The following is a 22,336-nucleotide window of genomic DNA, read 5'->3' as shown; positions in this document are numbered from 1 at the left end:
TGATTGTCTGCAAAACCTGGAGTGGAGGCCTTGTGGTTATGAACACAGCCAGGAAGAAGGAGTAGGTCTGTGTCCCATGTTCAGACAGCGGTTTTCGCTCACTCCTCCACTAGACCTTGAGTGGTGGTCTGGGTGCTAGTTTTTTGGATGAGACGGAAAACTGAGGTTCCTTGTTGCAGTGTGCTCTCATAGCACATAAATTGAACCCACAGCAAAGAAAAGGTTACCCCTGGCAAAACTCTGTAAAATAATCCACAGCAAGGAAAAGGTTGCCCCTGGCAAAATTCTGTAAAATAATCCACAGCAATGAAAAGGTTACCCCTGGCAAAATTCTGTAAAATAATCCACAGCAATGAAAAGGTTACCCCTGGCAAAATTCTGTAAAATAATCCACAGCAAGGAAAAGGTTACCTGTGACAAAATTCTGTAAAATAATCCACAGCAAGGAAAAGGTTACCCCTGGCAAAATTCTGTAAAATAATCCACAGCAATGAAAAGGTTACCCCTGGCAAAATTCTGTAAAATAATCCACAGCAAGGAAAAGGTTATCCCTGGCAAAATTCTGTAAAATAATCCACAGCAATGAAAAGATTACCCCTGGCAAAATTCTGTAAAATAATCCACAGCAAGGAAAAGGTTGCGCATGACAAAATTCTGTAAAATAATCCACAGCAAGGAAAAGGTTGCCCATGACAAAATTCTGTAAAATAATCCACAGCAATGAAAAGGTTACCTGTGACAAAATTCTGTAAAATAATCCACAGCAATGAAAAGGTTACCCGTGACAAAATTCTGTAAAATAATCCACAGCAAGGAAAAGGTTACCTGTGACAAAATTCTGTAAAATAATCCACAGCAATGAAAAGGTTGCCCGTGACAAAATTCTGTAAAATAATCCACAGCAATGAAATGGTTACCCCTGGCAAAATTCTGTAAAATAATCCACAGCAATGAAATGGTTACCCCTGGCAAAATTCTGTAAAATAATCCACAGCAATGAAAAGGTTGCCCATGGCAAAATTCTGTAAAATAATCCACAGCAATGAAAAGGTTGCCCGTGACAAAATTCTGTAAAATAATCCACAGCAAGGAAAAGGTTACCTGTAACAAAATTCTGTAAAATAATCCACAGCAATGAAAAGGTTGCCCCTGGCAAAATTCTGTAAAATAATCCACAGCAAGGAAAAGGTTACCCCTGGCAAAATTCTGTAAAATAATCCACAGCAATGAAAAGGTTGCCCGTGACAAAATTCTGTAAAATAATCCACAGCAATGAAAAGGTTGCCCGTGACAAAATTCTGTAAAATAATCCACAGCAAGGAAAAGGTTGCCCGTGACAAAATTCTGTAAAATAATCCACAGCAATGAAAAGGTTGCCCGTGACAAAATTCTGTAAAATAATCCACAGCAAGGAAAAGGTTGCCTGTGACAAAATTCTGTAAAATAATCCACAGCAATGAAAAGGTTGCCCGTGACAAAATTCTGTAAAATAATCCACAGCAATGAAAAGGTTACCTGTGACAAAATTCTGTAAAATAATCCACAGCAATGAAAAGGTTACCCGTGACAAAATTCTGTAAAATAATCCACAGCAATGAAAAGGTTGCCCCTGGCAAAATTCTGTAAAATAATCCACAGCAATGAAAAGGTTACCCCTGGCAAAATTCTGTAAAATAATCCACAGCAATGAAAAGGTTGCCCGTGACAAAATTCTGTAAAATAATCCACAGCAATGAAAAGGTTGCCCGTGACAAAATTCTGTAAAATAATCCACAGCAAGGAAAAGGTTGCCCGTGACAAAATTCTGTAAAATAATCCACAGCAATGAAAAGGTTGCCCGTGACAAAATTCTGTAAAATAATCCACAGCAATGAAAAGGTTGCCTGTGACAAAATTCTGTAAAATAATCCACAGCAATGAAAAGGTTGCCCGTGACAAAATTCTGTAAAATAATCCACAGCAAGGAAAAGGTTACCTGTGACAAAATTCTGTAAAATAATCCACAGCAATGAAAAGGTTGCCCGTGACAAAATTCTGTAAAATAATCCACAGCAAGGAAAAGGTTACCTGTGACAAAATTCTGTAAAATAATCCACAGCAATGAAAAGGTTACCTGTGACAAAATTCTGTAAAATAATCCACAGCAATGAAAAGGTTGCCCGTGACAAAATTCTGTAAAATAATCCACAGCAATGAAAAGGTTGCCCGTGACAAAATTCTGTAAAATAATCCACAGCAAGGAAAAGGTTACCTGTGACAAAATTCTGTAAAATAATCCACAGCAAGGAAAAGGTTACCCCTGGCAAAATTCTGTAAAATAATCCACAGCAAGGAAAAGGTTGCCCGTGACAAAATTCTGTAAAATAATCCACAGCAAGGAAAAAGTCACCCCTGGAAAAATTCTGTAAAATAATCCACAGCAAGGAAAAAGTCACCCCTGGAAAAATTCTGTAAAATAATCCACTCCATTGTGGAACAAGTGCTGCACTTGCAGACAGTAAAAAAAAAAAATGGTGCTGCACTGTTGTGACCCACTCTCCAAGAGGAGTGCAGTCCTTCTTCTTATTCCGCGTTACCTGGCCACGCTGCATTTTCAATCCGGTCAGGACAGCGAAGTCCGCGGTCCGTCGCAGGGATCCCGCCGGTCCCCACAGTTTCTCCTGGAGCTGCACTGGGCTGGGCCATGCCTGGCGACTCAGAGCGTCGAAGGTGGGGCAGGACTGCAGGATGTGGGAGGGGGTGTGGGCCTGTGCCACAAGGGCACTGGAGTGCAGTCCAAATTCCTCACAGAGAAATCTGCTGTGTCAAAAAGTAATACGGTACAGTACACACAACACAACACAACACAACACAACAGTATCAGTATCAGTAGCTCAAGGAGGTGTCACTGCATTCGGACAAATCAATAAATGCTTCACCGCATCTGCCAAGCAGATGCCTGACCAGCAGCATAACTCAACGCGCTTAGTCAGGCCTTGAGAAAGAAAAAAATCCACAACACAATACAGTCTGGAAAAAAAAGAACAGACCTGCTTCTTGTGTATTATACTTGCAAGATCAACTTTTGCACAAAAGATCCTGTAACTGGATAACATAAGCCCTGTCACTCAAAATATCTGGGGGGAAAAACACACACACACACACAAAAACAGTGTCCATTAATACATCAGCTCCATATGATGTTACAAAGCTTAGTCCTGTACAATGCATACAGATGTTGCCTGCTTCTGAACAAATTTGTTTTATTGCATAGTTATTAAAAAAACAAAACAAAAAAAACATACAATTACTGTAGAAACATACTTGTGAGCTTCATACACTTGCTTAAGATCTATGCACATTTGCAGTATTGGCTGAACTTTGTTGATTCCACAGTTGGTTGTGTACAAAGACTTTGGGTATCAATAAGATATGCATCTTGTGATTACATGGTTTGAAGTGAACAATTCCAGTTTAAGTTTCAGTTTCTCAAGGAGGTGTAACTATGCAGGGACAATTCATAATTATTCCCCACACCACATCCGCTAGGCAGATGCCTGACAGGAGTATAATCAAACACATTAGTCAAGCCTGGAGTTCATGCATATATATATATATATATATATATATGCATGAACTCAAGGCTTGATATGTGTCTGTGTGTGTGTGTGTGTACCTATCAGAGCAGATTTCTTGTACAGAAGATTTTTGCCAGATGACAACATTGATGTTGCCATGGGTTCTTTAACAGTGTGCTGTGTGTGCTGCACGTGGACACATCCACATGACTTGCCGCTCAGTTTGATTTTCCAGTCACACCTGGGAGAAAGTGCTAGTTCCTCAGGCCCATAGCTACAAAGTAGTCGTTGGGGGAAGCCTGAGGACCGCAGACGCAACCTCCCTTCTCCATCTGTCTCTGTCGGCAGCCGCTGGCAGCAGCTCACGTGTGCGGAGTCCGGTCCATTGTTTGATGTTCTCATGCCAGTTCTTCCGCTGTCTTCCTCTTCTTCTCCCACCCTCGATGGTGCCTTGCATGATTGTTTTGGACAAGCTGGTGTGTCGAGTGTTGTATCCAAACCATATCAGCTTTCGTCTCTTCACAATTGAAAGGAGAGGTTCCTGAGGTCCAGCAAGGTTCTCAGTTCTGCTCCTTACATGTTCATTGGTCCTGTGCTCGATCCAGGGAATTTGAAGGAGCTTCCTCAGGCATTTATTCTCGAAGGCCTGGATCTTCCTTTCAGTTTCGGCCGTCAGTGTCCATGCCTCGCATGTTTGTGTGGATCCGGGGCCCGGATTACCAAAGTGCTAGACCAGAATTCAAAACCCAGACCCTGACAGACACTGCATTGGCAGAGGAGAGTCTTGACCGTTCTGCCCCCTGTCTCTCTCTGCGCAGGAGTGTGAGTACAGGGACGAGAAGGTGAAGGAGGGGAACGACTATGAGTACCGTGCCATCGCCAACAACGAGGCGGGGCCCTCAGACCCCTCCATCCCCACCAAACCCATCCCTGCCAGGCCCATGAAAGGTGAGGGGGGCTGTGGGTGGGGTGTTTTGATGTATGTGTGGATCTGTGTGTCTGTGTGTGTGTGGATGGGGGTGTTTGTGTGTGTGTGAATCTGTGTGTCGGATGGGTGTGTGTGTGTGTGTGTGAATCTGTGTGTCTGTGTGTGTGTGGATGGGGGTGTGTGTGAGCACATGTGTAGGTGGATGGTGTGGGTGTTTGTGCATGGGTGTGTGCATGTGTGTGTCAGTCTGCGTGTCTGTGTGTGTGTGTGTGTGTGTGTGGATGGATATGTGTGTGAATCTGTGTGCCTGATGTGTGTGTGGATGTATGTGTGTATGTGAATCTGTGTGTGAGTGGGTGGGTGGGTGGATGGGTGATACTGGTGTGCATGGGAGGGTGATATCAGTGTGGGTGGTATTGGTGTGTGTGTGTGAGTGTGTCTGCATGTCTATATCTCTGTGTTTGTTGAGGGTCGAGGGGGAGGGGGGGGATGTGAGGGGGAGATAATTGTGAGTGGGTCTGTCTTTGCCTTTGAGTGTGTTTGTGTGTGCTGGGGGGAGATACCTGAGGGGGCATGGAAGAAATATTTGTGTAGGTGTGTCTGTCTTTGTGTGTGTGAGTTGTTGATTTTTTCGTCGGGGGGTGGGGGGGGGGAGGTGCGGGGAGCTGGAGGGTGGTGAGTATTATGTTTGGAAGTGCATGAGTGCCTGCCGATGTGTGCACAGAGACACCCAAGGTGAGCCTGGACAACCTGTTTGGAGCGAAGGAGATCCGGGTTCGTGCCGGGGAACCCCTCAACATCCAGCTGGGGGTGTCCGGCACGCCCGACCCCACTGTGGAGTGGTCCAAGGACGGGGTGCCTGTTGGAAACAGGGTGAGGGCTGCAGCTGTGTTGATGATGATGATGATGGTGATAATGATATCTTGTACTTGTATGGTGCAAACTACAGGGTGAGAGCTACAGCTGTGTTGATAATGATGATGATAATGTTAATATATTGATACTTATGTGACACAAACTACAGGGTGAGGGCTGCAGCTGTGTTGACGATGATGATGATGATTGTGATAATGATATCTTGTACTTGTATGGTGCAAACTACAGGGTGAGGGCTACAGCTGTGTTGATGATAATAATGATAGAGATAATTATATCTTGTACTTATATGGCGCAAACTACAGGGTGAGGGCTACAGCTGTGTTGACGATGATGATGATGATAGAGATAATGATATCTTGTACTTATATGGCGCAAACTACAGGGTGAGGGCTGCAGCTGTGTTGATGATGATGATGATGATTGTGATAATGATATCTTGTACTTATATGGCGCAAACTACAGGGTGAGGGCTACAGCTGTGTTGATGATGATGATGATGATAGAGATAATGATATCTTGTACTTATATGGCGCAAACTACAGGGTGAGGGCTACAGCTGTGTTGATGTTGATGATGATGATGATAGTGATAATGATATCTTGTACTTGTATGGAGCAAACTACAGGGTGAGGGCTACAGCTGTGTTGATGTTGATGATGATGATGATAGTGATAATGATATCTTGTACTTGTATGGAGCAAACTACAGGGTGAGGGCGGCAGCTGTGTTGATAATGATGATGATAACGATAATGTTATCTTGTACTTGTATGGTACAAACTACAGGTTGAGGGCGGCAGCTGTGTTGATAATAGTGATTATGATAATGATAATAATGATAATGATATATTGTACTTATATGGCGCAAACTAGAGGATGAGGGCTGCAGCTGTATTAATAATGATGATGATGATGATGATAATGATGATGATGGTTATATCTTGTACTTATATGGCGCAAACTACAGGGTGAGGGCTGCAGCTGCATTAATGGTAGTGATAATGATAATAATGATAATAACAATGATGATAATATAATAATGATGAAAATGATAATAGTAATGTTAATGTATTGTACTTATATGGCACAAACTCCCTGTGGATAGGCTCTGAGCGCCTCACATGAAACAGTACATACAATTATAATGGTGTATTATACCACACAAGAGCACATGACTGACACTGACAGCAGTATGATGTCTGAATGTCCACACGTCCCATGACTGACACTGACAGCAGTATGATGTCTGAATGTCCACATGTCCCGTGACTGACACTGACAGCAGTATGATGTCTGAATGTCCACATGTCCCGTGACTGACACTGACAGCAGTATGATGTCTGAATGTCCACATGTCCCATGACTGACACTGACAGCAGTATGATGTCTGAATGTCCACATGTTCCATGACTGACACTGACAGCAGTATGATGACTGAATGTCCACATGTCCCATGACACTGACAGCAGTATGATGACTGAATGTCCACATGTCCCATGACACTGACACTGATGGCAGTATGATGACTGAATGTCCACATGTCCCATGACACTGACAGCAGTATGATGACTGAATGTCCACACATCCCATGACACTGACACTGACGGCAGTATGATGACTGAATGTCCACACGTCCCATGACTGACACTGACAGCAGTATGATGTCTGAATGTCCACACGTCCCATGACACTGACAGCAGTATGATGACTGAATGTCCACACATCCCATGACACTGACACTGACAGCAGTATGATGACTGAATGTCCACACGTCCCATGACTGACACTGACAGCAGTATGATGACTGAATGTCCACACGTCCCGTGACTGACACTGACAGCAGTATGATGACTGAATGTCCACACGTCCCGTGACTGACACTGACAGCAGTATGATGTCTGAATGTCCACACGTCCCGTGACTGACACTGACAGCAGTATGATGTCTGAATGTCCACACGTCCCATGACTGACACTGACAGCAGTATGATGTCTGAATGTCCACATGTCCCATGACTGACACTGACAGCAGTATGATGTCTGAATGTCCACATGTCCCATGACACTCACAGCAGTATGATGTCTGAATGTCCACACGTCCCATGACACTGATAGCAGTATGATGTCTGAATGTCCACACGTCCCATGACTGACACTGACAGCAGTATGATGACTGAATGTCCACACGTCCTGTGACTGACACTGACAGCAGTATGATGTCTGAATGTCCACATGTCCCATGACACTGACACTGACAGCAGTATGATGACTGAATGTCCCATGACACTGACAGCAGTATGATGACTGAATGTCCACACATCCCATGACTGACAGTGACGGCAGTATGATGTCTGAATGTCCACACGTCCGATGACTGACACTGACGGCAGTGTGTCCCGTGTTCAGGCCCAGACGCAGAATGACGAAAAGGAGGCGCGGCTGAAGGTGGCGCGAGCGGAGCGCGGTGACACGGGCACCTACACCATCAAGGTGGCCAACGCCCATGGGCAGGACTCCGCTGATGTCAAAGTGGTTGTTCTGGGTCAGTCCTTACCGCTCTCATTCTCCCTGCATGCTTGAGGCAAAGTTGTGGCTTATAAGAGCTGTCAGGACGAATGAACATTACTTTCTTCTGTTAAAAGAGATGGCTTGATTTCATATATTCACATGCATGCACATGCTCACACATGCACACGTACATCCTCTGCATGTGCGTGTGCTGCAAAGGGATAATGAAAAATATTAGGACACCATCAGCATTTCGAAACGTATTTCTTTAAATGAGAAGAGGTCATGAAGGAATGAGAAAATGAAACCATTACTATTGCAAAGGTGTGTGCTATACACTGTGTGTTGTAGAATGATAAAACTGTTGCCATTGGAAATGTGTGTATATTGCACTCTTTGTTGTAGAATAAAACTATGACCAGTGGAAACATGTGTACCATTCAGTGTGTGTTGTAGAATAATAAAGCTGTTGCCACTGAAAATATGTACCTTGCAGTGTGTGTTGTCGAATAATAAGAACATTGCCGTTGGAAACATGTACCATTCAGTGCGTGTTGTAGAATGATACTAACCGTTACCAGTGGAAACATGTACCATGCAGTGTGTGTTGTCGATTAATAATACCGTTGCCATTGGAAACATGTACCATTCAGTGTGTGTTAAAACCGTTACCAATGGAAACATGCACCATTCAGTGTGTGTTGTAGAATGATAAAGCCGTTGCCATTGGAAACATGTGTACCATGCAGTCTGCGTTGTAGAATAATAGAACCGTTGCCATTGGAAATGTGTACCATGCAGTGTGCGTTGCAGACTAATAGAACCGTTGCCGTTGGAAACGTGTACCATGCAGTGTGCGTTGTAGACTAATAGAACCGTTGCCGTTGGAAACGTGTACCATGCAGTGTGCGTTGTGTTGTTCACAGACCGGCCTGGTCCCCCCGACGGCCCCCTGGAGGCATCTGACATCATGGCCGATCAGATGAAGCTGAGCTGGAAGCCTCCCAAGGACAACGGAGGAGCCGAAGTCTCTGGTAGGCACTGTACCTGCTGTCAGTGTCCTTGGGTGGTGGTGGTGGAGCTGTGTTTGATGCTCCCTGTCTGTTGGCGTTAATGTTTGCTCTTTGTTTAATTTGTTGTGCAATGTAGAGTGTAAAGATTGATTTACACTCTCTGAAGTTAATGCTGTGCTATGCAGACAAGTAATAAAACAAGTTAATGATGTGCAATGCAGACAAGTAATAAAACAAGTTAATTAAGTGCAATGCAGGCAAGTAATATAACAAGTTAATTAAGTGTAATGCAGACAAGTAATAAACAAGCTAATGCTTGCAATGCAGGCAAGTCAAGTAATGAAACAAATTAATTAAGTGCAATGCAGGCAACTAATAAGACAAGATAATGCTATGTAATGCAGGCAAGTAATATAACAAGATAATGCTGTGTAATGCAGACAAGTAATGAAACAAGATAATGCTGTGCAAAGCAGACAAGTAATATAACAAGATAATGTGTTTTGCAGGCAAGTAATGTAACAAGATAATGCTGTGTTATGCAGACAAGCAATAAAACAAGTTGATGCTGTTTAATGCAAGCAAGTAATGCAGTGATGCAGTCGTGTTGCACAAGTCATTGACTTGGTGGGATTTGTTTACAACTATGTCTGAACCAGTCATGTTGCACAAGTTGTGGACAAAAGTGGAATTCATTTACATCAAGACTGAAACATTAAAGTAATGGACAAAAGTGGGATCCATTTGCACCAAGTCTGAAACATTAAAGTAATGGACAAAAGGGGAGTCATTTACACCAAGTCTGAACCAATTGTATTGCATTAAAGTAATGGACATAAGGGGGACGTCATTTACACCAAGTCTGAACCAATTGTATTGCATTAAAGTAATGGACATAAGGGGGACGTCATTTACACCAAGTCTGAACCAATTGTATTGCATTAAAGTAATGGACATAAGGGGGACATCATTTACACCAAGTCTGAACCAATTGTATTGCATTAAAGTAATGGACATAATGGGACGTCATTTACACCAAGTCTGAACCAATTGTATTGCATTAAAGTAATGGACATAAGGGGAATGTCATTTACACCAAGTCTGAACCAATTGTATTGCATTAAAGTAATGGACATAAGGGGGACGTCATTTACACCAAGTCTGAACCAATTGTATTGCATTAAAGTAATGGACATAAGAGGGACGTCATTTACACCAAGTCTGAACCAATTGTATTGCATTAAAGTAATGGACATAATGGGACGTCATTTACACCAAGTCTGAACCAATTGTATTGCATTAAAGTAATGGACATAAGGGGAATGTCATTTACACCAAGTCTGAACCAATTGTATTGCATTAACTCACTCCATGCCAAGAGTTTTTGCCCTTGCCAATCCCTGAAAACCCAGGGTTTGTATAGGATGGGGAAAAAATTGTAAAAAAAACAAATAAACACCCAGACAATTGATATTTAGTATATGTATGCAAGGAATGTTGTTCCATATGTGTGCAAAAAATCAAAGTATTTACTCACCATCTTGATGTTGATCGCGGCATCCATATTTTGTGTATTTTTTAGCATTTTTGCACCCATCAGAAAGGTACACCAACATGTTTCACATCACATTCTAACACTATTTGAGGAACTGAAGACCTAGTGCATGCAATGAAGTATGAACAGGTGGTGAAGAAAGTTGAAATTCACACATACAAAAAAAAAATATTGTCTCTACATAATGAAAATCAAAGAACAAAGAAAAAAACTCAACCGGCTGGGTGTTGACTGGCCAGTCAGCTGAGAAACCTGGTGTGCCAGTGAAGGGATGTGCAAGAGGGAAAAAGGAAAAATTGTCAGTCCAATCACTGGTGAAAACACTTGCAAAATCGTCCGTTTCCTCAGTGGTTTCGTCGTCTGTGTCTGTCTCATCTGCTGGCACATGTTCCTCACTTTCCTCTCCATTGTAAACACTCTCTTCAGCGGCCGAATCTATTTCTAGTTCATTGGGATCTGGTTCAAATTCACTGTCCGAAGAATCAGCATGATCTCCTTTGACATCAGAGCCTTCAGTTTGGATCATTTCCAAAGCATCTTCGACGCTGAGTAACAATTCACCTCTCCGACCGTGTCGAATACTTCGCCGTAACGCCATCTTGTCAAACAACTTACAAAGCTGACAGGGGGCATGCTTTGTTATCAACTGCGGTTGAGCTTATCGCGACACACACGCAGCGTGTGTGAATGAAAAGCTGACCAGAGGTGACGTAAGATATCACATCTGCTTTTGATTTTCGCATCCAACGCGTCACTCCGACAGCATGACTTTTTAAAATCCAAGTCCGCATATGCGGACATTGGCATCCAACGCTTTCTCCGACGATGTCCGCATATGCGGACAATGGCAGCGAGTGAGTTAAAGTAATGGACATAAGGGGGACGTCATTTACACCAAGTCTGAACCAAGCATGTTACAAAAGTCATGGAGAAAAAGAGGGGCTGCACCAAAGTCATGGAGGTAGGGGGGGTTTGTTTTCACCATTTCTGAACCACGCGTGTTGCACAAATCTTAGACTAAAGGGAGGATTGGTTTACATCATGTGTAGACTATAATCATTTTGCACAAGGTCATGTGAACAGTGTGTTTCCCTCTGCGTGTGTGTGTGTGTGTGTTGCATTGTTGAGCGTTTCAAAGATTTTCTTTCGTTACACATTGCTTTTACATCCTCCGTGCCCCAGAAGGGGTTATAGGTTTGAAATATCTGAATCTGTGTGTGTGTGTGTGTGTGTGTGTGTGTGTGAGTGTCTGTGTGTGTGTGTGTTGCATTGTTGAGCGTTTCAAAGATTTTCTTTCGTTACACATTGCTTTTACATCCTCCGTGCCCCAGAAGGGGTTATAGGTTTGAAATATCTGAATCTGTGTGTGTATGTGTGTGTGAGTGTCTGTGTGTGTGTGTGTTGCATTGTTGAGCGTTTCTACGATTTTCTTTAGTTACACATTGCTTTTACGTCCTCCATGCCCCAAAAGGGGGTTACAGGATTAAAATGTCCTTGAATCTTTGAATATCTCTTTGAATATCTGTGTGTGTGTGCGCGCGCGCGCGCGTGCGGGCGTGTGTGTGTGTGTGTGTGTGCATGCGTATGTGTGTGTATGTGTGTATGCGTGTGTGTGTGTGTGTGTGTGACAGGCTACATTCTGGAGAAGCAGGAGGAGGGGTCCAACACATGGGAGAAGGTTCCAGGCATGATCTCCGACACCTCCCACATGGTCAAGGGCCTCAAGGAGGGCAAGAGCTACAGGTTCAGGGTCAAGGCCGAAAACATGTACGGCGTCGGCGAGCCTCTAGAGGGCACCAGGGTCACTGCCAAGAATCCGTTTGGTGAGTGTGTGTGTGTGAGTGTGTTGTTCTGTGTGTGTGTGTGTGTGTGAGTATGTTGTTCTGTGTGTGTGAGTGTGTTGTGTGTGTGTGTGAGTGTGTTGCTCTGTGCGTGTGTTTGAGTGTGTGTGTGAGTGTTGTGTGTGTGAGTGTGTTGCTCTGTGCGTGTGTGTGAGTGTGTGTGTGAGTGTGTGTGTGTGTGTGGGTGTGTTGTATGTTGTGTGTGTGTGTCTGTGAGTGAGTGTTGTGTGTGTGAGTGTGTTGTGTGTGTGTGAGTGTGTGTGTGTGTATGTGAGTGTGTTGTGTGTGGGTGTGGTGGGTGCGTGTGTGTGGTGTATGTGTGGTGTGTGTGAGTGTGTTTTGTGTGTGTGTGTGTGTGTGTGAATCGGTCATCAGATGCTTAGATATGACCATAACTGTTTCGTCATTGTCAGTTTTCAGTAAAAACATGGTGAGTTCTGATCTGTGATAGGTTTCACAGGAACAGGCACCTGCAGGCATTTGGAAGCTAGCAGATGTGCACAAGGACAACTACACACACACACACACACACACACACAAGGATACACATTCACTCTCTCTGTCTCTGTCTAGCTGTCTCTCACTGAATCTCTCTCTCTCTCTCTCTCTCTCTCTCTCTCTCTCTCTCAAGGCACTAAAGATATCATTTCATGTCATCTCTCCCTGTCCCTTTCTCTGTCACTCTCTCTCTCCTATCTCTCCGTCTGTCTGTCTCTCTGTGACCTTTTTTTTCATGTGTAATTGGTGTACGATTGGCCTAAAACCGAGTGGAACATTTCCTATTTGCGTTCGCATTCTCTGTTCCATTTTTCTTTTGTCTTTATTCTGTCTCACCTTATAAGTCTGATCAATTCTATTAAAATGGGAAAAAAAATGAATTAAAAAAAAATTGAGAGGAGAGAGAAATTCATGCGTTATGTGTGCGCATGCTGTGTTCTGTCAGACACCCCTGACGCCCCAAGAGATCTGGAAATCCCCAAGTACGACAAGTACTCTGCCACGCTCACCTGGAAAGAGCCCCTCAGCGATGGAGGCAACAAAATCAAAGGTATGTGTGTAGGCTGGGTGCATCTCTTTCGTCTCTAACCACCCCTTTCTCTCCACACCCCTTTCTCTTCCCACCCCTTTCTCTCCACACCCCTTTCTCTCTCCATCCCTTTCTCTCCCACCCCTTTCTCTTCCCACCCCCTTTCTCACCCTCTTTCTCTTCCCACCCCTTTCTCTTCCACCCCTTTCTCTTCCACTCCTTTCTCTCTCCATCCCTTTCTCTCCCCATCCCTTTCTCTTCCACCCCTGTCTCTCTCCACCCCTTTCTTTCTCCACCCCTTTCTCTTCACACTCCTTTCTCTAACCACCCCTTTCTCTTCCACCCCTTTCTCTTCCCACCCCTTTCTCTTCCCACCCCTTTCTCTTCCACCCCTTTCTCTCTCCACCCCTTTCTCTTCCACCCCTTTCTCTCTCCACCCCTTTCTCTTCCACTCCTTTCTCTCCACACCCCTTTCTCTTCCACCCCTTTCTCTCTCCATCCCTTTCTCTTCCACCCCTTTCTCTCCCCACCCCTTTCTCTTCCACCCCTTTCTCTCCCCACCCCTTTCTCTTCCCACCCCTTTCTCTTCCCACCCCTTTCTCTTCCACTCCTTTCTCTTCCCACCCCTTTCTCTTCCCACCCCTTTCTCTCTCCACCCCTTTCTCTTCCCACCCCTTTCTCTTCCACCCCTTTCTCTTCCCACCCCTTTCTCTCCACACCCCTTTCTCTTCCCACCCCTTTCTCTTCCCACCCCTTTCTCTCCCCACCCCTTTCTCTTCCACCCCTTTCTCTTCCCACCCCTTTCTCTCTCCACCCCTTTCTCTTCCCACCCCTTTCTCTTCCCACCCCTTTCTCTTCCCCCCCCTTTCTCCACCCCTTTCTCTCTCCATCCCTTTCTCTTCCCACCCCTTTCTCTTCCACTCCTTTCTCTTCCCACCCCTTTCTCTTCCACCCCTTTCTCTCTCCACCCCTTTCTCTTCCACTCCTTTCTCTCTCTATCCCTTTCTCTTCCCACCCCTTTCTCTCTCCACCCCTTTCTCTTCCCACCCCTTTCTCTCTCCATCCCTTTCTCTTCCCACCCCTTTCTCTTCCCACCCCTTTCTCTTCCCACCCCTGTCTCTCTCCACCCCTTTCTCTCTCCACCCCTTTCTCTCTCCACCCCTTTCTCTTCCCACCCCCCTTTCTCTCTCCATCCCTTTCTCTTCCACCCCTTTCTTTCTCCACCCCTTTCTCTCTCCACCCCTTTCTCTTCACACTCCTTTCTCTTCCACCCCTTTCTCTCTCCATCCCTTTCTCTTCCCACCCCTTTCTCTTCCACCCCTTTCTTTCTCCACCCCTTTCTCTTGCCATCCCTTTCTCTTCCCACCCCTTTCTCTTCCACCCCTGTCTCTCTCCACCCCTTTCTCTTCCCACCCCTTTCTCTTCCCACCCCTGTCTCTCTCCACCCCTTTCTCTCTCCATCCCTTTCTCTTCCCAACCCTTTCTCTTCCACCCCTTTCTCTCTCCACCCCTTTCTCTTCCCACCCCCCTTTCTTTCTCCACCCCTTTCTCTTGCCATCCCTTTCTCTTCCCACCCCTTTCTCTTCCACCCCTTTCTCTTCCACCCCTTTCTCTTCCACTCCTTTCTCTCTCCACCCCTTTCTCTTCCACTCCTTTCTCTCTCCACCCCTTTCTCTTCCACTCCTTTCTCTTCCCACCCCTTTCTCTCTCCACCCCTTTCTCTTCCCACCCCTTTCTCTTCACACCCCTTTCTCTCTCCATCCCTTTCTCTCCCCATCCGTTTCTCTTCCCACCCCTTTCTCTTCCACCCCTTTCTCTTCCACCCCTTTCTCTCTCCACCCCTTTCTCTTCACACCCCTTTCTCTTCACACCCCTTTCTCTCTCCATCCCTTTCTCTCCCCATCCCTTTCTCTTCCCACCCCTTTCTCTTCCACCCCTTTCTCTTCCACTCCTTTCTCTTCCCACCCCTTTCTCTCTCCACCCCTTTCTCTTCACACCCCTTTCTCTTCCCACCCCTTTCTCTCTCCATCCCTTTCTCTCCCCATCCCTTTCTCTTCCCACCCCTTTCTCTTCCACCCCTTTCTCTCCCCATCCCTTTCTCTTCCCACTCCTTTCTCTTCCACCCCTTTCTCTCCCCATCCCTTTCTCTTCCACCCCTTTCTCTTCCCACCCCTTTCTCTTCCCACCCCTTTCTCTCCACACCCCTTTCTCTCCCAACCCCTTTTTCTCTCCTTGTGTGGTATGTGTCCACTATAATCAAATTCTAGCCCAGATAGTCGGGCCAACAGTTCCCTCTGCTGTTCTGACAGTCATAGTCGGACACGACTGACTATCATACACGGAGTGTGTTCCACCTGGCTGTGGGGACAAACAGAATGCAGTCTTACCCATGCTGTGTGTACCCAGGGTACCTGGTGGAGAAGAGGGAGCGCAACAAGGACTGGACGAAGGCGTGCGTGTACCCGGTGCCAGACACCACCTTCACTGTGCTCAACCTCAAAGAGGGCAGCGTCGTGGAGTTCCGAGTCTCGGCCGTCAACGATGGAGGACCCGGCAAGCCGTCCAAGACAACCCCGCCACACACTGTCCGTGATCAGATCTGTGAGTGATTGTCGTGTAGCTGGTTTGGTGGTTTGTTCAGAAAGGCAGTGTGTGAGAGTGAACGTGTTGTGTGTAGTTGTGTAATTTGGGAAACCAAGTATGTCCAAGACAACACCACCACACACTGTGCTTGATTAGATCTGTTAGTGGTCGTCGTGTAGCTGGCTGGGTGGTTTGTTGAGAAAGGCAGTGTGCGAGAGTGAATGTGTTGTGTGTAGTTGTGTACTTCAGGAAACCAAGTTAATGTGTTGTGTTTGAAATTTTGGATACAAAGTGAATGTGCTGGAATACAACAGTGAATGTAACTATAATTCAGGGACCATGTGAATGTGTTGGGCCATTAACATTATCCCCCCCCCCCCCCCCCCCCCTTGCCCTTTGTCAGTCGCGGCAGGAGCCCCCAACGCACCCAGCGTGGACAAGATCACCAAGAACTCGGTGGACCTGTCGTGGACCCGACCCACCAGCGACGGGGGTGCCAAGCTGACGGGGTACGTGGTGGAGAAGAAGAAGAAGGGGGAGGACTGGATCGAATGTGCCCACATCCCGCCCACGGCCACCTCTGCCACGGTGCAGGGACTGCTGGAGGGGGAGGAGTACCAGTTCCGGGTCCGGGCCGACAATGCCGCAGGGTCCGGCGACCCCAGCAAACCCACCAAGACCATCACCGCCGCTGATCAGCCCGGTCAGTGGGTCTTTCGACATCGGTGGCCTGTGTATTTTGTTGTTGTTGTTTTTTTTTTTATTTGAAGCCTTTAGCACGTGCCTGTATTTTTCATCACTCTTTCATTATTCCTGTCTTTTACAGCTTTTAACACAGACCTGTATCTTTCATCATTTCTGACGTTAACAGCCTTTAACACACACCTGTATTTTTCTTTGTTCCTGTCATTTACAGCCTTTAACACAGGCCTGTATCTGTCACCGTTCCTGTCATTGACACAGGTCTGTATCTGTCATCGTTCCTGTCATTGACACAGGTCTGTATCTGTCATCGTTCCTGTCATTGACAGCCTTTAACACAGACCTGTATCTGTCATCATTCCTGTCATTGACAGCCTTTAACACAGGCCTGTATCTGTCATCATTCCTGTCATTGACAGCCTTTAACACAGGCCTGTATCTGTCATCGTTCCTGTCATTGACAGCCTTTAACACAGGCCTGTATCTGTCATCATTCCTGTCATTGGCACAGACCTGTATCTGTCATCGTTCCTGTCATTGGCACAGACCTGTATCTGTCATCATTCCTGTCATTGACACAGGCCTGTATCTGTCATCATTCCTGTCATTGGCACAGACCTGTATCTGTCATCATTCCTGTCATTGGCACAGACCTGTATCTGTCATCGTTCCTGTCATTGATAGCCAAACCCAAGCTGGACATGGGCCGGGTGAAAGACGTGACGGTGAAGACAGGTCAGGAATTCCAGATCGTCATCCCCTACACCGGCGTCCCCCTGCCGTCCGCCAAGTGGGACAACAATGGGACTGACCTGGAGGAGTCACCTCGTGTGTCCTCCAAGGTACAGGGCTGTGTCCTGTCTGTCTGTCTGTCTGTCTGTCCTTCAGTAATGTGGCATTTGGATGTGTTCAGTAAATGTCTACCTGCAGCATTTGTACAGGAAATATCTGCCTACAGCAAATGTCTACCAACAGCAAATGTCCACCTACAATAAATGTCAACCTGCAGAAAGTTCCTAAGACTACCATGTGCTGCACTAAAGAAGACATTGCTCAACTGGTCTTTTAAACATTATTTTAATTGATCTTTTAACAGTTTGGTTTCTCTAGACTGGTTTTGTGAACTGTCCAGTTATTAGCAGGCAACTGGGCTGAAAGCAGCACAAATTGATATTTGGTGTGACATGGGTTGTTGCAGTTGACAGACGACACAGTGATCCTGGCAGTGGCCAAAGCCAGGCGTGATGACACTGGGAAATACACCATCACCCTGAAAAACCCCTCAGGCGTGGAGACGGGCACTGTCAGCGTCAACGTTCTGGGTCAGTGCACTTTCTTCTTCTGTCTGTGGGTCGGTCATATCAAGGGTGTCATCAGAATTAACTGTTCTTTAAAGCTTAGTACGAATTCAGAAGCTTGTGGGAAAAGATGTAATTTGATGCATGTGTTTTAGTGCACTATTGATTTTGACCACACAAGCATTCACGCACACACACACACACACACACACACACACATATATACCTGCTTGGGTGCATTCTGATGCACTTATTTACAAGTAACGTACAAATGCACACACTGACTTTGGCTAGAAACAGGTGGAACACCAAAAATATTATGTCCATTGATTGTCATTGGCATTGAATTCAGACTAAATGCTCAGCAAAACTTTACATGAAATGTGTTGGAATGCAGTTGCGTGTGTGTGTTGTGTTTACATGCTTTTATGTGCACAAGACACCTACTCATCCGTCGGTCCGACAGGAGACTCCATTCTGCATAAGATTGTGTTCTTAAAGTCCTTCCACGTTAAGTGATAACAGATGCTTCTCCATGTGTGTGTGTGTGTGTGTGTGTGATCAAGAGTCGGTTTGCTGACATTCACGCTCCAAGTGGACCCCCTCTGTCTGTGTCTTTCAGACAAACCCATGCCACCAAAGGGTCCTCTGGAAGCCCAGGAGATTGACGGGGAGTCTTTGACGTTGTCATGGCAGCCACCCAAAGACAACGGAGGGGAACCCATCGCCAACTACATAGTGGAAAAGCGAAAGGCTGGTGCCAGCCGCTGGACCAAAGTGTCCAGTTTCTGCCACAGCCCCAAATGCCAGGTAGGTGACCAATTTCATTTGGTTTTTTGACTCACTTGTGTAAACAAATGAGTCTGTGTTTTAACCCGGTGTTCGGTTGTCTGTGTGTGTGTGTGCCTGTGTGTCCGTGGTAAACTTTAACATTGACATTTTCTCTGCAAATACTTTGTCAGTTGACACCAAATTAGGTATAAAAATAGGAAAAATTCAGTTCTTTCCAGTCATCTTGTTTAAAACAATATTGCACCTCTGGGATGGGCACAAAAAAAATAAAAAAATGAAGCCTAATTATATGCAAACTGTATTTACTGTTATATTTATATTTTTTTGTATTCTCTAAACTTGGCACTTTGATCTGATATTCGACCCAACAACAAGACAGTTATTATTATCATTTTTTGTTCAAACAGGAACTTCTTTTGCTAAGCATGGAAGTTTTATTTATTTTTTGCAAACGTTTTGGTGCAGACAGTAAAAAAAAAAAAAGGGGAAATTACTCTGTAATTAATGCTAGGGGACTTAATTTACTTTAAACTGATCTTTCTCATCTTAAACATTACATTTTGAAATTATACTCAATACATAAAAAGCTTGGATTTTTTTTTTTAAGTGTATCACAAGTGAGTCTTGAAGGCCTTGCCTCTCTTGTTTTTTCTGTATTAGAAGAGGCAGGCGGAGATGGGAGGACAACATCTGAGAGGGGACAGGTCTAACCCTGAGTGAGACAGTCAGAAAGGCAGACACTATGAGGGATGGGGGAGGCTTGTTGCCAATTGTGTGGTGCCACCACAGTCTTTGAAACTACGGGGTAGATATAGGTAGAAGATAGATCAGATAGTGGGGTAAGATCAGGCTATGGTTGACATTCACAGCCTCTTAAAAAAGTCCCCTGAAAGAGAAAATAAACCAGTCAAGTGCACTGTGGTGCAGTGGGTAGAACAAGTGATGGACTGGGGCACTATGGGTTTGAACCCATCGGAAGATGTTATTTTGTACTTACTCTCAACCCTGACAAGCTGTGTAATGCTGCCCTCAGTACAGACTGCCCCTGTCCTTTATGGGAGGATGAGGACTGCATGTTTTATCCATGAATGTTTTTGAGAGTGTAGCTGAAATTTCTTTACAAATACTGCAGGTATATGTATCTGGGCCAGGGTTATACTATGAAATGTTATGTTTAGAGCATAGGCCTTTGTACAATCTCGTCGAAAAAAGATGGTTTATTTTTCTCACTTACATGTTGGTTTTCAGCTACAATGGCAAAGTCTGTAGAACTTGAACTGTATTCTACCAGACAGAATCAGCCACTTTGAAAAGATGTCTTTGCATTAGTTTTGACTTGTGCTTGTATTTCCCCATAACTTAAGATTTCACGTTAACAAACATGATATCAAGCAGTGGAGGTCATCATGTGTTTGTGTTTCGAGCTGAGTGAAATTAAAATAAAAAATTTAAAGAAATTATTTTATTTAAAAAAGCACTCCCACCTTATTGCCCCCCACCTGCAGTGAAGTGACGTGGTGTGACAGGTGCGTAACCTGGAGCCCGGCGCCAAGTATGAGTTCCGTGTGATGGCTGAGAACGGTCAGGGCATCAGCGACCCTCTGGAGACGGAAGATTCCATCCTGGCTAAACTGCCTTTTGGTGAGTTTCACGTTTTGTGCATGAAGGAGAACCCTGGTGTACAGACATGTACACATCTGCTTGATACGTCTGTGTGCACATGCATGTTGGTCGGTTTGTCGTGTATGTAGATGATGGCAGTTTCTTTTTTCTTTCTGCATTTGTGGGCTACAACTCCTACGTTCACTCACCTGTACAGGTGGGGTTTTACATGCATGACAGATTATACCTGGCTGTCAAGGCAGCCATACTCGCATTTTGAGGGCATGTATGTTTGGTGTGTTTGTGTTTCCATAAACCACCAAACACTGGTACAGATTACACGATTCTGACATTCTACATCTGCATATACACAAAAGCAGTTCAGACACTAGTAGGTCTGCATATGGGGTGTGGGAAACGTCTCTACTTTCATCCCACCAGGCACGGCCATGCAATTCTAGCCCAGGACCCTCAGATAGAAAGTCCAAAGTGCTTACCACTGGGCTGTGACTGATAAGGGCAGTGATGTTGACGTGGGTCTGATGACTGTAAACAGACGCTCCCCGGGTCAGAGGGTAGTGATGTTGACGTGGGTCTGATGACTGTAAACAGACGCTCCCCAGGTCAGAGGGCAGTGATGTTGACGTGGGTCTGATGACTGTAAACAGACCCTCCCCGGGTCAGAGGGCAGTGATGTTGACGTGGGTCTGATGACTGTAAACAGACACTCCCCAGGTCAGAGGGCAGTGATGTTGACGTGGGTCTGATGACTGTAAACAGATGTTCCCCGGGTCAAAGGGTAGTGATGTTGAAGTGGGTCTGATGACTGTAAACAGAAACTCCCCGAGTCAGAGGTCAGTGATGTTGACATGGGTCTGATGACTGTAAACAGAAACTCCCCGGGTCAGAGGGCAGTGATGTTGACGTGGGTCTCATGACTGTAAACAGACGCTTCAAGGGTCAGAGGGCAGTGATGTTGACGTGGGTCTCATGACTGTAAACAGACGCTTCAAGGGTCAAAGGGTAGTGATGTTGACGTGGGTCTCATGACTGTAAACAGACGCTTCAAGGGTCAGAGGGCAGTGATGTTGACGTGGGTCTCATGACTGTAAACAGACACTCCCCAGGTCAGAGGGCAGTGATGTTGACATGGGTCTGATGACTGTAAACAGACACTCCCCAGGTCAGAGGGCAGTGATGTTGACATGGGTCTGATGACTGTAAACAGACCCTCCCCGGGTCAGAGGGCAGTGATGTTGACGTGCGTCTGATAACTGTAAACAGACGCTCCCCGGATCAGAGGGTAGTGATGTTGATGTGGGTCTGATGACTGTAAACAGACACTCCCTGTGTCAGAGGGCAATGATGTTGACGTGGGTCTGATGACTGTAAACAGACACTCCCTGTGTCAGAGGGCAATGATGTTGACGTGGGTCTGATGACTGTAAACAGACGCTTCAGGGGTCAGAGGGCAGTGATGTTGACGTGGGTCTGATGACTGTAAACAGAAACTCCCCGGGTCAGAGGGCAGTGATGTTGACGTGGGTCTGATGACTGTAAACAGACGCTTCAGGGGTCAGAGGGCAGTGATGTTGACGTGGGTCTGATGACTGTAAACAGACGCTCCCTGGGTCAGAGGGCAGTGATGTTGACGTGGGTCTGATGACTGTAAACAGATGTTCCCCGGGTCAGAGGGTAGTGATGTTGACGTGGGTCTGATGACTGTAAACAGATGTTCCCCGGGTCAGAGGGTAGTGATGTTGACGTGGGTCTGATGACTGTAAACAGACGCTCCCCGGGTCAGAGGGCAGTGATGTTGACGTGGGTCTGATGACTGTAAACAGACGCTCCCCGGGCCCCGGGTCAGCCCAAGTGCACGGGCACCACAGAGGACAGCATCACCCTGGAGTGGAACCCGCCCAAGAACGACGGCGGAAGCCCCATCTATGGCTACGTGCTGGAGAAGAAGGAGAAGGGAGACAAACGCTGGACAAAGTGAGTGAAGAGTTGTATGTCGCTGGTGATTAGCAGTTCCATGGACAAAAACCAGTTT

General features: G+C 45.7%; 1 protein-coding gene across 1 annotated transcript in view; it reads left to right on the top strand.

The window, feature by feature from the left end:
- The window catches only part of LOC143286726 (twitchin-like), a 346,369-nt gene that overhangs the window by 243,805 nt on the left and 80,228 nt on the right, over window positions 1-22,336 (top strand). Inside the window, 13 exon segments of the mRNA XM_076594434.1 lie at window positions 4,376-4,505; window positions 5,210-5,358; window positions 7,769-7,904; window positions 8,797-8,904; window positions 12,070-12,261; window positions 13,223-13,327; window positions 15,713-15,907; window positions 16,293-16,592; window positions 17,276-17,433; window positions 17,790-17,913; window positions 18,512-18,699; window positions 20,208-20,322; window positions 22,128-22,278. Coding sequence (XP_076450549.1) covers window positions 4,376-4,505; window positions 5,210-5,358; window positions 7,769-7,904; window positions 8,797-8,904; window positions 12,070-12,261; window positions 13,223-13,327; window positions 15,713-15,907; window positions 16,293-16,592; window positions 17,276-17,433; window positions 17,790-17,913; window positions 18,512-18,699; window positions 20,208-20,322; window positions 22,128-22,278 — 2,051 coding nt within the window.

The sequence above is a fragment of the Babylonia areolata genome, chromosome 10 (assembly GCF_041734735.1).
Source record: "Babylonia areolata isolate BAREFJ2019XMU chromosome 10, ASM4173473v1, whole genome shotgun sequence".
Classification (NCBI taxonomy): domain Eukaryota; kingdom Metazoa; phylum Mollusca; class Gastropoda; order Neogastropoda; family Buccinidae; genus Babylonia; species Babylonia areolata.
The sequence above is the reverse complement of the archived record's forward strand: the minus strand, read 5'-3'. Positions and strand labels throughout refer to the sequence as shown.